The sequence below is a fragment of the Danio rerio genome, chromosome 5 (assembly GCF_052040795.2).
Source record: "Danio rerio strain M-AB ecotype USA chromosome 5, GRCz13ab, whole genome shotgun sequence".
In the NCBI taxonomy this organism is placed as follows: Eukaryota; Metazoa; Chordata; class Actinopteri; order Cypriniformes; family Danionidae; genus Danio; species Danio rerio.
This window is the reverse complement of record NC_141025.1, coordinates 832,501-847,500: the sequence shown is the minus strand read 5'-3', so window position 1 is coordinate 847,500 and position 15,000 is coordinate 832,501. Positions and strand designations below refer to the sequence as shown.

At 40.8% G+C, this 15,000-nt stretch overlaps 1 protein-coding gene across 7 annotated transcripts in view; it reads right to left on the bottom strand.

Annotated features, from left to right (window-relative positions):
- Window positions 1-15,000, bottom strand: part of dcc (DCC netrin 1 receptor) — a 418,185-nt gene that overhangs the window by 295,283 nt on the left and 107,902 nt on the right. For 4 of the 7 annotated variants that reach the window (XM_087252686.1, XM_087252687.1, XM_087252688.1 and 1 more), the window contains exon 1: window positions 10,734-10,979. The exons of 2 other annotated variants lie outside the window; for them this stretch is intronic. In XM_087252686.1, coding sequence (XP_087108812.1) covers window positions 10,734-10,806 — 73 coding nt within the window. In that variant the 5' untranslated portion in view covers window positions 10,807-10,979. 7 annotated transcript variants of the gene reach the window in all.

Below are 15,000 nucleotides of genomic sequence, written 5' to 3'. Positions count from 1 at the left end.
TTTAAAACTTGACTTCTCCACACCGCGGCATACCTTGAACATGGTTATCCTACCATGCCTACTGCAGATCGCTGAAGAACTACAAATCTGCAACCAAATGGACTACAACTCCTGTCATGCACCTCACACACACACCTGTTCCGGGTTTCTCTGTTGTGTAGCCAATCAATAACACACACTGAATATTTCTTAAGGAGGCTAATAACAGGGCTTCTGCAGATATCATCATGTCAAATTGAAGACTTTATAAGACCATTAAGTGTTAAATTTAATTTGAACACAATATTATAAACACGCATACACATAAAGAGGAAATGCCAAAATCACAAGATTACTGGCAAAATAGATGTGTTCAGATTGAACAGCACTGAAGACAGGTTACCTGCACCACTGAACTACAGGAAAACACACATCTTAAGGCTGATTTATACTTTGCCTGGCACCGCATTGCACACCTCCGCTGACTGCGTGCGCACCTTAAATGGACGAGGCTCTTTAAAACGACAGGGGCGATCAAAAGAAAGCCACCGTAAAGTCAGACGGATAAACAGAGAAGTAAACATTTTTCAGAAATATATCATTAATATCATTCCAGATTTTTAAACTAATCATTTTTATAATTTTTATAATTTATTATAATGATTATAAAGATTTTTTTGGGGGGGGGGCAGTGGCGCAGTAGGTAGTGCTGTCGCCTCACAGCTAGAAGCTTGCTGGGTCGCTGGTTCGAGCCTCGGCTCAGTTGGTGTTTCTGTGTGGTGTTTGCATGTTCTCCCTGCATTCGCGTGGGTTTCCTCCGGGTGCTCCGGTTTCCCCCACAGTCCAAACACATGCGGTACAGGTGAATTGGGTAGGCTAAATTGTCCGTAGTGTATGAGTGTGTGTGTGAATGTGTGTGTGGATGTTTCCCAGAGATGGGTTGTGGCTGGAAGGGCATCGACTGTGTAAAAATGGGCTGGATAAGTTGGCGGTTCATTCCGCTGTGGCGACCCCAGATTAATAAAGGGACTAAACCGACAAGAAAATGAATGAATGATGATTATAAAGATTTTTATACCCATTCAGGATGTTTTAAATCAAACTCTGATGCAGCACTTGCTTTTGTTTGTATCTCGGAAAGTTTTACCTATTAAAGTTAAATATTATTGAGTACAGAACATGGGCTGCTCTGCAATTATAGTTTTTATTACGGAAAGAATCAAAGCAAAAACAGTATACTTACTAAAAAATACAGATTTTTTTTTAAATTTGCCCACTCCACAATTCACACATTGCCGTCTGGCTAGCTTCTGTCCTCTACATATTTGCTAAAAAGGTAATAATGATCCAACATTGCAGACCATCACCACCATTAAAGCCCAGAGAAGCAGACATCCGTACACTGTACACCGATAAGCTCAAATATTCTTTTCCAGTTATTAACTTTTGTCGTGGCTTCTTTTGGCTTTAATAAACTCATCCCTCAGCTTTTTAACAAAAACTTCCGTCTTTCCCACGGCTGTTGCAATTTCTAGCCAATAATATTGATCATCAGGTTATCTCTATGATAAGGTGTCTGTACAGTCGTACTGTTTCAGACAAAACCTCTTCAAAGAGTTTCATACTCAAACTCAAACATGATGCCGCGTGAACTGTTCGCCCGAGTCTCAAAAAATTAAGTGTGCGTTCACACCTGTGAATCGATACAGTTGTACTGAAACAGAGATTACAAATGTTACAGTGTTGCTCTTGGTGCGGTTCGCTTTCACACTGCAAAGTTTCTAATCGGACCAAAAGAGCTAAATCAAGTCACGTGTGAGTAAACTCTCCTCACATTGGTCAGAGTGTCAGGGTTTATTTTGCAGTGTCCCGCTCAGCTGTCAGGAGAGGAGGTGGTTTGGTGGTGATTGACAAGGTGCGCGTGATGTGTCTGAGGAGAGATGCGGTGGGGAGGGGTGAGAAGGGTGCGCGACGATGCCTATTTGAGGACCGGGAGGGAGACGCGAGATCACCGGGAGATCATCACTCGTTTGCGGGCATCCGGAGACTCACGAAACTTCCCGCCATACTCATAATTCTCTCTTCATATAGCCGTATTACATATCCATAAAACACTGTGATATAACCGCGCTCGGATCGGATCGCTTTCTCACTGCAATCGATCCGCTCCAGGGTTCGTTTCAATCGAGTCGAGACCACCTCATTCAAGCGATCTCGGAGCGATTGATTTGGCGCGGATCCGAGAGCGATTGGTGGTTTCACATATGACAAACGAACCGCGCTAACTGGGCAAACGAGACCGGTTCCCAAACAAAAGTGTCGGTGTGAAAGCACCCTTACTGCGGTCGCCAGCCGAAATCATGTCACGCACCCAAAGCGAACCTCCACACACAGCGATGACGTCACATTCACCGCGCACACGGAGTTCAACAACAACAGACTCATTTATAGTTGTAATACCGCAAATTACATCAGGACAAGTGAAATAAAGAACTACAACACCACGAAAAGCACCAACAACAACAAGACAAGGAATTGAAATAAGCATTAGACGAATCAGGAAAATAAGAGCTGTGCTAAAATATTAACGACCTAGAACGGCCAACTCAAGACTTTTTAGGGCCTAAAATTTTGATTTTTACATTTTAGATTTAAGACCCCGCAGAAACCCTGATATACCCTGACCTTAACATAGTCTTTTAAAACAATAAAAACTGCTTTTATTGACGAAACAAACTATTAGAAATAAGCTTTATCCCGACTCCAGGAGGATTACTGTTGTGTCTCAGGAAATACTGTGAAGATCTCTTTGGTATGTTGAAGATCACATTAATTTAAATGAACGGGAGGACAAAAGAACAGACTTCACTGCATGTGTTGAAGTTTACAGCTGCTGAAATGTGCCTCGATGTAGCTGAATATCAGAAGTGTGTTATCCTACAGTACAGAGAGACATGACCAATAAATGAACATGGAAGATTATTAAGAGTTCAGGGTATTTTCTTAGCTCGTTTATGAAGACTGCAGAGTGATGCAAGAACAAAAATGACTTGAATAATTGTTTAAGTAGTTTGCGATGTGTGTTTAAGTGTGCTCCTGGCCCCTGCCCGGCCCCCATTTACTCTGGTGCAGAACCGCCACGGCACATATGTGGAACAGGAAACACAGTCAACTGCTTTAAACCAAACCATTTACTCAGTCCGTCAGCAGCTCTGATAACTGAGTGTGTGTGTGTGTGAGTGCGTGTGTGTGTGTGTGTGTGTGTGTGTGTGTGTGTGCTGCATCTCTGGCCAGTGTTTAACCCTCACATCTCTGATCACAGGCTGTAAAACTGAAGCTCTTAGTGTAATTTATGAGCACTTATGGAGATTAAAGATGCAGGAGAGCGTCTGGAGCACGTGAGCGGAGACTCCAATCATTAATTCACAGCATGACGAGCTCAAGAGTCCTTCAGAACCGCAGAAACACACAGAGAAGGTAAACCTCAGATAAACACACACTGAGTTACTCGACAACAGACCGTCAGCTGGAGACACGCTAACACATCAACACCTATGATGACTGAACATTAAAGAGAGAAATTCCCCTCATGAGGGGTTTAACCCCAGTAGTGTGTGTGTGTGCAGCCTCTAATGCTCTACATGAATTAATTGTGTTTGTTATAATCAGACTTGATGCAGAAACACTTTGATTGACATTCTCCTTTTGAACGTGTCATCAGAGGGGGAAAGCCCCGCCCATCTCATTAACATAAACAGCAGCCCTGAGTGAGAAGCAGCCGTCTGTCCATTAGGCGTTAGAGTGTTTGAGCTGCGGAAGATAATGTAAATAGTATTATAGATGTGGAGTTTTAGATGAAGCACACACACATACATACACACATCAGAACTCACACTCACTCACACAATAGAACTCACACACACGGATAAAAACATGTGCACACACACACACACACACACACACACACACTCCAGAAAATGCCAATGAAGCCCACAGTGGATGTGCCTGTTCTGCAGCTGCTATAATTAAGCCTGAAATAATGAGCAGCGCTTCTGTGGTCTGTTTGTGATTCCACACACACACACACACACTCGTCCGTCTCACCTGACGGAGCAAACACAACCTTCAGAAGCAGCTCGGCTCTGTGGAAAACCTGCACACGGATCCTGGGCGTGCGGAAGGAGATGAAGACAATCAAAGAGCAGGGGGAGAGAGAGAGAGAGAGAGAGAGAGAGAGAGAGTGTGTGTGTGTGTGTGTGTGTGTGTGTGTGTGTGTGTGTGTGTTTCTCTCTCTCTATAAGAAAATGTTATCACGCTGCTGTCGTCTCATATTAATAATCCAGATTAAAGCAGATCATCATCAAATGTTATCGTGATTCAGTATGACACAGTTCATCAGAGCAGCCCGAGTTCACTAGCTGATCAGCAGGATCAATACTCAGCAGCACACCAAAAGACACTTGATGAACATCAGCATTATCAGACACTGATGCACCAAACACAGCTACAGCAGATCCTGCACTGAGCTGAACTGCAGTTCACTGCCTTATCCATCTGTAATGACAATACAGGGAATCTGATCTAATAAAGAGTTTCCCAGTGTGATCAGATCTGTCTTATATAGATGATTCTGCAACAGTTCTGAACTGAACAGCTGAATTTGATTCTGACATAAATCTGAGCTGAATCTGATTCTGACATAAATGTGAACTGAATCTGATTCTGACATAAATCTGAACTGAATCTGATTCTTTCTTAAATCTGAACTGAATCTGATTCTGACATGATTCTGAACTGAATCTGATTCTGAACTAAATCTGATTCTGACATAAATTTGAGCTGAATCTGATTCTGAACTAAATCTGAACTGAATCTGATTCTGAACTAAATCTGAACTGAATCTGATTCTAAACTAAATCTGAACTGAATCTGATTCTGACATAAATCTGAACTGAATCTGATTCTGAACTAAATCTAAGCTGAATCTGATTCTGATATAAATCTGAACTGAATCTGATTCTGACATAAATCTGAGCTGAATCTGATTCTGACATAAATCTGAACTGAATCTGATTCTGACATAAATCTGAACTGAATCTGATTCTGACATAAATCTGAACTGAATCTGATTCTTTCTTAAATCTGAACTGAATCTGATTCTGACATGATTCTGAACTGAATCTGATTCTGAACTAAATCTGATTCTGACATAAATCTGAACTGAATCTGATCTAATAAAAAGTTTCCCATTGAGATCAGATCTGTCTTATATAGATGATTCTGCAACAGTTCTGAACTGAACAGCTGAATCTGATTCTGACATAAATTTGAGCTGAATCTGATTCTGAACTAAATCTGAACTGAATCTGATTCTGAACTAAATCTGAACTGAATCTGATTCTAAACTAAATCTGAACTGAATCTGATTCTGACATAAATCTGAACTGAATCTGATTCTGAACTAAATCTAAGCTGAATCTGATTCTGATATAAATCTGAACTGAATCTGATTCTGACATAAATCTGAGCTGAATCTGATTCTGACATAAATCTGAACTGAATCTGATTCTGACATAAATCTGAACTGAATCTGATTCTGACATGAATCTGAACTGAATCTGATTCTTTCTTAAATCTGAACTGAATCTGATTCTGACATGATTCTGAACTGAATCTGATTCTGAACTAAATCTGATTCTGACATAAATCTGAACTGAATCTGATCTAATAAAAAGTTTCCCATTGAGATCAGATCTGTCTTATATAGATGATTCTGCAACAGTTCTGAACTGAACAGCTGAATCTGATTCTGACATAAACCTAAACTAAATCTGATTCTGACATAAATTTGAACTGAATCTGATTCTGAACTAAATCTGAATTGAATATGAAGTAAATCTGATTGTGAAATTCACACACACAAACACAGAACTACATACACATGCATTTACACACACACACACACACACACACACACACACACACAACCACATATGTGCACACACACATACTCATACACGTGCACTTACACACACACACGCACGCGCACGCGCACACACACACACACACACACACACACACACACACACACACACACACACACACACACACACACATACTCATACACCAGCTTCCGGTTGGCATGTAGGAAATGAACAGTCAGTGCTAAAGCACCCTCACAGTGGATGAAGAAGCAAACAGCAGATTAACAGAGTCCAGCAGCTGTGAGAGGATGACATGATCTCTGTCATTTACCAGCATCAGCGGCCCACACACACACACTCAGATTAAACACACACACACACACACACACACACAGATTAAAACAAACACAAGCTGAAGAGCAGAATGCAGAAACACACCCATATATTTCTCTCAATGTTCACACACACACACACACACACACACACACACACACACACACATGCTGATTACTGACGTAAGATAATGATTCATCTCATTTAAAGCTCTCAATGAGTGCAAATCAATTAGAAATCAAATAAATGCAGCACAGCCGGTGTTTATCATCATGACACCAATACAGCGGTAAAAGTCTGCTGCTTCAGTCACAATCCTTCATCACACAGTCATCTTCTAGTTTAAGGGCATTAATGGCTCTTTAACCCCACTGTTTGGCAATGAAATCCTAATCGAATCATAATGAACCATAAAAGTCTTCTGAATACAGATTCAACCACAGTCTTTTGTTATGTAGGAAGAGCAACAGATTAAAACACATGTACTGTCACTCTTCAACCAGTGTGATTGCATTTATAAACCAAAATAATGCAGTCTAAACATATAGCAATCTTGACAAACTCTAAACATCTGAAAGTCTAAAATGTCTAGTTTCCATATCTGGTGATTATTAATGAGCAAATATAGTGTTAAGGATGCTCATGAGAGTACTAAAGCATTACTTTGCTACAGCAATCCACATGTTCAAATGTTTTAGATGTGCTTAATATCACCAAACTGTCCATACTACTTTAGTATTCGATGTCTATAATTGGATATATTATAGAAAATAAATACAGGCCATATTCCTGAAAACATAGAGAGCGCCCTTATATGGTCATCAATGTAAACAGTATGGTCACCCGGTGGTCATGTCTGGTACTGCAGACAAACTAAACACTACTGCACACTCATGCAAATTTGGAGTATAAGTTGTTCAGATATTGAGCTTTCTGTCATTTCCTTAAATGTAAATGTACTGCTGTATTATTTTCATCAACATTAAAGGTGCATAACTTTTGTTTTATTAAACCTAATGACCTTTACTCTACAATCTGATTTCTGTCTTCTTTAAAGTAACCAAGCTTGTGGGCGTATTCACACTAGGCTATCTGAACTGTGCCCAGACCAGTGTGAAACTCCATATAGATACATATTGCAATATTTCGGGTACGTACTTAGCGATGCACGCACACATATATGCACACTCTATAATACCTGGTTTACAACTCTCTACAACCACCACTGAGCTACATTCTAGCAATCATTCCTCCCGCTACACTTTCACTTCACTCCGTGGTGGATTTTGGAGAGGAGTCTGGATGCAGACCTGGTGCAGTGCAATCTGAGCTGCATCCAATGCTTTTTAATGCGCTCACCTAACCCCGCCCCTAACCCTACCTGTCTCACTCCATTGAGTGCATTGTGTCTGACATTGCATTGCTGAGGGAGTCAATATCAGCTTGCATCATAAAGGCTGCATCCAGATACTACTGGGATTTTGGCATAGTCCATTTCTCATGAGATGGCAGGGGTGACTGGAAGAAACCAAGTCATTGGGGGAATATTTTCTACAGTGTTAGATTATTAAAGACACAAACCCCTCACTGCACCACAGCTGCACCTTCAGCACACCTCCTCATTCCTGCAGTGGTGTTAGACAGACCTGCAGGGGGTCTGTGTGGGTTCTAATGCCCCAGTATATTGATGGGGACTCTATACTGTCAGTGAGCGCTGTCTTTCAGATGACACGTTAAACCGAGCTCCTGACTCTCTTTGGTCATTAATAATCCTGGTAATAATCCCGGATTAACCTCGGCATCCTGTCCAAATTTGCCCTTTGGTCTCTGCTCATCACGGCCTCCTGACCATCCCAGTATCATAAGTGTCTTCATCACTCTCCACCAGTCAGCTGGTGTGCGGCGTGGCGGATGCTGCACACTGGTGCTGGATGAGGAGATTCCCCCAAACACATGTAAAGCGCTGTATACATGTCAGGAATTATTATTATTCTAACAAATAAGCAAATGTGAAGCTGTAGTGTGCATCTGATAAAACACACATGGTAAAGCTCTACTGTACAGCCCTGATGAACACACTCGTTCAGGGAAAAACCCCCTGTTCTAAGCGAATTAAGAGTGAATTATTCTCCATGCACTTATTTCTGCAGCTCTCTATGAAGAAGGCTTATTTTGGGGAGAGTTATTATTATAACACAACTTACTTGAAGAGTATAACAGAGGTTTACACAGTGAAAATGCATGATTTACTTATTAAAGAGTTTCTCTTGTTTCTAGCGCATATGTCTGGATCAATCAGGAAGCGTTTACTGGACCAGAGCCCTACAGTGATGATCTCACACGTCAACATGAGGAGGTTTTCCTTAAAACAAGCACAATAATCTGCTGATGGGTGAACACAGTAAACCTGTTTTACAACCTGCTTGATTTTATTTCAGTCAGATATGAGTCTGGGGCATTTGAGTCTATGAAATGCTTCATGTCAGAATATTCAGATATTTGCAGCAGAAACAAGACTGTATCTGTGTTAATCACAATCATTCATTCATTTTCAGCTTATTCGCTTTATTAATCAGGGGTCGCCACAGCGGAATGAACTGCCAACTTATCAAGCATGTATTTTACTCAGAGGATGCCCTTCCAGCTGCAACCCATCTCTGGGAAACATCCATACACACTCATTCACACACGTACACTACAGCCTACCCAATTCCCCTATATACCACATGTGTTTGGGGAAACCGGAGCACCCGGAGAAAACCCACACGGACACAGGGAGAACATGCAAACTCCACACAGAAACACCAGCTGAGCCGAGGCTCAAACCAGAGACCTTCTTGTTGTCTTGCTACCTACTGCGCCACCGCATCGCCCATTTATTTATATATGGTTTATCATTAAGCAGACAGCAGCATGCACATGACACATGAGGACAACAGCACAATCTGCCGATTATAAGCCTCCAAAATAATAACTGAGTATGATGATGAAACAGACCATCACTGCGCTTTACGGCGCAATAAATGAAACGTGTTGTGTTGTACTGAACAGCCATTTTGTTCTCCACAAAGAGCTTGATGTGAATGACATTATAATAAAACTGAAGCACTATTCACAACTTCAAACACTCGCTTTCTGACATAACAAGAGCCAGTCAGGCCAATAAAGAACCTTAATATTTAAATGCACAGTTCACACACACACACACACACACACACACACACACACGCGCGCACACACACACACACACACACACACACACACACACACGCGCACAATAAATTAAGATTCCGTCCTCATGTACTCTGGTTCCAGCCTATCTTGAGTTTCTTTCTTCTGCTGAACACAAAGGAAGATATCCTGAAGGATGCCACTATACTAATGGCTGAACATTCTTCTGAATATCTTCTTTTGTGTTACACAGAGAGAGAGAAAGAGAAAAAGAAATGCATTAAAGTTTACCACCACCTGAGTGCTAGTACTGAATGAATACATGTTCATTGTGTGTGTGTGTGTGTGTGTGTGTGTGTGTGTGTCCACTGCAAATAATGCTTTTCTTACTGTGTTTCTGTCTTGTTTCTAGTCCGAATATCTACAAACTCTTAAATCAAGAAGCATTTTCTAGACACACAGAAATATTGTGTTGTTTTCATTAATAAGGAGTCGAAATTAAATGTTTTTTCCTTAATGCAACCAACATGCCAATGGGCTAAGCAAAATAATCTAGTTTTCCTACTTCATTTGGATTATTTCTGAAAACAACACAATAATGTTTGCTCGTCTAGAAAAGGATTTAGGAAATTCTAGATATTTGGAGCAGAATCAAGACGTTGGAAAGGCGTTTGTTGGCAGCGTGTCTCTTTAAGAGTGCTGAACGCTTATTACTGCACGCTTTTCCAGCATTAATACATAAACAGAGCTCTCCGAGTCATCAGGTGTGCTGTTAGTTATAGGAATAAACCAGTGTGTTTGTAAACTGTTGCATGAATGAATAAATGCTGGAGCAGATGTGTGCGTGCGTGTGTGTGTGTGTGTGTGTGCAGCACCGCGGTGAAACACTGCTCCTCTACTGGCGCCATCAGTAAATACAGCAGCAGCAGCTCCGCATCCTCTGCTCATCATCATCACCACAACCACCACCACCACCACCAGCATAATAATAATAATCAACACACTGCACATCCTCAAAACACACGCACACATACATCAGCGCGATGCATCATGCACAATACACACATATGCACAGCATGTGCAATAACGCGCTGATCAGGACGCGCGTCACGGATCAATAACCGCATCAGAAGCACCTGCTGACAGTCGCAGACACTCATCTGACGTCATGCGCTGCTTCAATTAAACTTTAGGAAATGCAACATGATGCTGAATGAGAATCACTAACACACACACACACACACTCGCACACACCCTGAGGAGGATTTAAACTTGTCGAGGCTCCGGAAAGTGTGTAAATCCAGCATGAACGTGAGCAGCACTGACCGTGTGTGTAGAGGACCTGCAGCCCGATGAGGAGCGCGGAAAGTCGGCGAATATCTCCAGTGACGCAGCCCATGGTGGAGCGACACGAGCGCGAAATCCGCTGCTAATCAATCAATCAGGCAGTCAGTCAGTCAGTCAATCCCGCAGATCTGTGCGTAGGAGAGCGCGGTGTGTCCTGGATGTGTGCGTTATGCAGCCCGGAGCTCCATGCTGACGGACCCGCTTCTGCTGCACCGACTGGCGGATGAGGAGCACTGGAGCCGCCGCCGCCGGTCCGAGGAGCAGGAGGAGGAGCCAAAACCCGGAGGAGGAGCCGGATCCCGGACTACTGACAGACAGCTGCGCGCACAATGGAGGAGAGGCTGTGTTTGTGTGTGTGTGTGTGTGTGTGTGTGTGTGTGTGTGTGTGTGTGTGTGTGTGTGTGTGTGTGTGTGTGTGTGTGTGTGCCATTTGTGCCACATGTCCAGTAATACTAGTAAATTCCGACTTTTTTGGGAAGAAAGGGCTAATAAATCACACAGAATTTTGTATTGTTTGTGTGTGTGTGTGTGTGTACACCATCTGTTCATTATGTTTCAGTGGTGTGTGTGTGTGTGGGGGGGGGGGTCGGGTCATACATTCAGAAAGAATAAAGTGTTTTGAGATTGTAAAAATCCCATTTGTATATGATTGAGTGTGAATGCGCACATATGTCTAGCTGATGGTAACAGATGACAATGAGGTTAATGATAATGAAGTTGACCATAACAGTGTTGACGATAACAGTTGACGATAACAGAGTAGACAATAACAGAGTTGACAATAACAGAATTAACAATAACAGAGTTGACGATAAGAGTTGACGATAACAGAGTTGACGATAACAGAGTTGATGATAACAGAGTTGATGATAACAGAGTTGACGATAACAGAGTTGACGATAACAGAGTTGAAAATAACAGAGTTGAGGATAACAGATTTGACGATAAGAAAGATTACGATAACAGAGTTGACGATAAAAGAGTTGACAATAACAGAGTTGAGGATAACAGAGTTGACGATAGCAGAGTTGAGGATAACAGAGTTGACGATAAGAGTTGACGATAGCAGAGTTGACAATAACAGAGTTGACGATAACAGAGTTGACCAAAACAGAGTTGAGGATAACAGAGTTGACAATAACAGAGTTGAGGATAACAGAGTTGAGGATAACAGAGTTGACGATAAGAGTTGACGATAGCAGAGTTGACAATAACAGAGTTGACGATAAGAGAGTTGATAATAAAAGAGTTGACGATAACAGAGTTGACGATAACAGAGTTGACGATAACAGAGTTGACGATAAGAGAGTTGAGGATAACAGAGTTGACGATAACAGAGTTGACGATAAGAGTTGACCATAACAGAGTTGCAGTGTTGGGAGTAATGCGTTACAAAAGTAATGTATTACAGAAATGTATTACATTGTCCTGTAACGCAGTAGTGTAAGGCATTACTAATACATTTTCAGTAATATTTTACTCGGTACATGTTCAGTAACGTGTGCGTTACAACACACTTTTCGGCCGCAAGACATTAACAAATAAAAAATACCGCAGTTATATTTCCTGTTTGTGGCTAGAGAATATAAGTGCGTGCTGTCATTAATCCCCCTCTGGCTATGGGACCTTTTTACTTTGAACGCGGAATGATTTCAGCTTCTGAGCTCAAGGTCTGGCGATATTGGCTCAGCCCGGTTCGCAGTACGCACAGCGGAAAAGCGGCAAATAGATGAAAATGGCATAAGACAGTGCATTCGCGAGACGGACGTCAGTGCATATGGCGTTATTTCACTGACAAATGTCGTAAGCTCATTCATGTAATACGAGCGAGTGAACGTGCCGGTTTCCTCTGTGGACAAAACTCCTTGCGTTCACTCAACACTGACTGGGCTGCTCACGTGCTAACGACCTGCTCTCGCTCCGTCAGATGATGCAGACTCACAATCTATGCTGTGTGTTTCCTCTTCCTTTCGTGCTGTTGCTCTCCAGAGATCCTCCTATTTAATTGTTATCCCAAGAATGTTTATATGGTTGATATATTGCTAGACTATTTACTTACAGGTTAAGATAAATTCTATAATAAATACTAGTGTTTTTGAGTGTAAGGTATACTGCCTATGTTTAGGGTAGCATTTACAATGCATGCTTAAGCATACTGTGGTATTAAGAATAGTGAACTCACAAAATTAAATATAAAGTGTAGTTTTACTACAGTAAAGTGTGGTGAATTGTAGTACAATCTACCCCATATTGTAAAAAAACTACAGCACTGGATCATTTGTTTATATTACACTTGTGTTACCATAGCAACTATAGTATTACCACAACAAAGTAATTACAGTACTTAATGACAACATGTGTGTTCAGGGGCCCTGTGGAGCAGCTTCTTCTCAAAATGAAGATGATGGCAGGGAAAATGTCCTCCACAATCTCATCAACAATGCGGAAGACAACAGACACTAGTTCACTTTATTTTAGTGGCCATAATAAAATGTGATTGATAATGAGATTTATTTGAAGAGTGAATAGTACAGTAGGCTATAATACCTTATCAAGTGTTTCTATTAGTTACATTTCTGCTTGCGTTAGTTTTTATTTTTGTCTAAATGCATTTTATTTGAAATATCTCATCATATAACATACAGCCAACAATGTTTAGTCTATTTTAGTATTTTGGTTATTGTTAATAAATAGTGTGCTAATATAATTCATATCAAAAAGCTTGAAAGCAAGAGGGAACACAAGACACGAATTGTGAGTCTGCATATAATCTCACTGAGAGAGCAGTGTACTGAGAGCAAGAAAACTTGTGCGTGAGCAGTGCATATTTGAGATATCGTGAGAATTAGTGCGCGAGCAGCGTATGTGAGAGCTCGCAAGCAGTTTTGTCCACAAACAGGAAATCGATGCACAAACATTATACTGAGCAAGCTGTTCATCATGCTCACTTTGTGCAGGACGGTTTTGTGTTGAAAACCACTGAATGTAAAGTAAATACAATAATGGCAACAATAAGAAAAGAAACTAAATCTGCATTTTGTCATGGCATTGGAGTTTACATATCGGCCTGTTGTGTCTAATATGAATATAGCCAAGCCATTCACAGATATTGCCAGATAATCACTTTACCTCTACCATACTTTTAACAGATCATTTGTAATTCTGGCTGTCATCCTTTCTTGCATTGTCTTGAGTCATCACATTACCAATTATATACTATATTGTTAGTAGCCTGGAGAGGTCACCGTCACTCTGCTACATCAATTCACTTTCTACTGGATGTAAAATGCTCATTATAGAATTTTATAATGTTAAGTTCTAATTCTGTAGTTATTTTGGTGAAAGTAACAAAGTAATATAAGAGTAATGTAACATATTACAATTCTGAGACAGTAATATTGTAAGGTAAGGGATTACATTTAAATAACAGTAATAAGTAATCTGTAATGTATTACAGTCTGGAAGTAATTTGCACAACACTGCAGAGTTGACAATAACAGTTGATGATAACAGAGTTGACAGTAACAGAGTTGACGATAACAGAGATTAAGATAAGAGTTGACGAGAACAGAGTTGACTATAACAGAGTTGACGATAAGAGAGTTGACGATAAGAGAGTTGACGATAAGAGAGTTGACAATAACAGAGATTAAGATAAGAGTTGACGATAACAGAGTTGACGATAACAGAGTTGACGATAACAGAGTTGACGATAACAGAGTTGACAGTAACAGAGTTGACGATAACAGAGATTAAGATAAGAGTTGACGAGAACAGAGTTGACTATAACAGAGTTGACGATAACAGAGTTGACGATAACAGAGTTGACGATAACAGAGATTAAGATAAGAGTTGACGAGAACAGAGTTGACTATAACAGAGTTGACGATAAGAGAGTTGACGATAAGAGAGTTGACAATAACAGAGATTAAGATAAGAGTTGACGATAACAGAGTTGACGATAACAGAGTTGACGATAACAGAGTTGACAGATAACAGAGATTAAGATAAGAGTTGACGAGAACAGAGTTGACTATAACAGAGTTGACGATAACAGAGTTGACGATAACAGAGTTGACGATAACAGAGATTAAGATAAGAGTTGACGATAACAGAGTTGACGATAACAGAGTTGATGATAATGGAGTTGATGATAACAGAATTGATAGCAGAGTTGATGATAACAGAGATGACGATGACAGAGTTGACAATGATAGAGTTGATGATAATGGAGTTGATGTAAAAC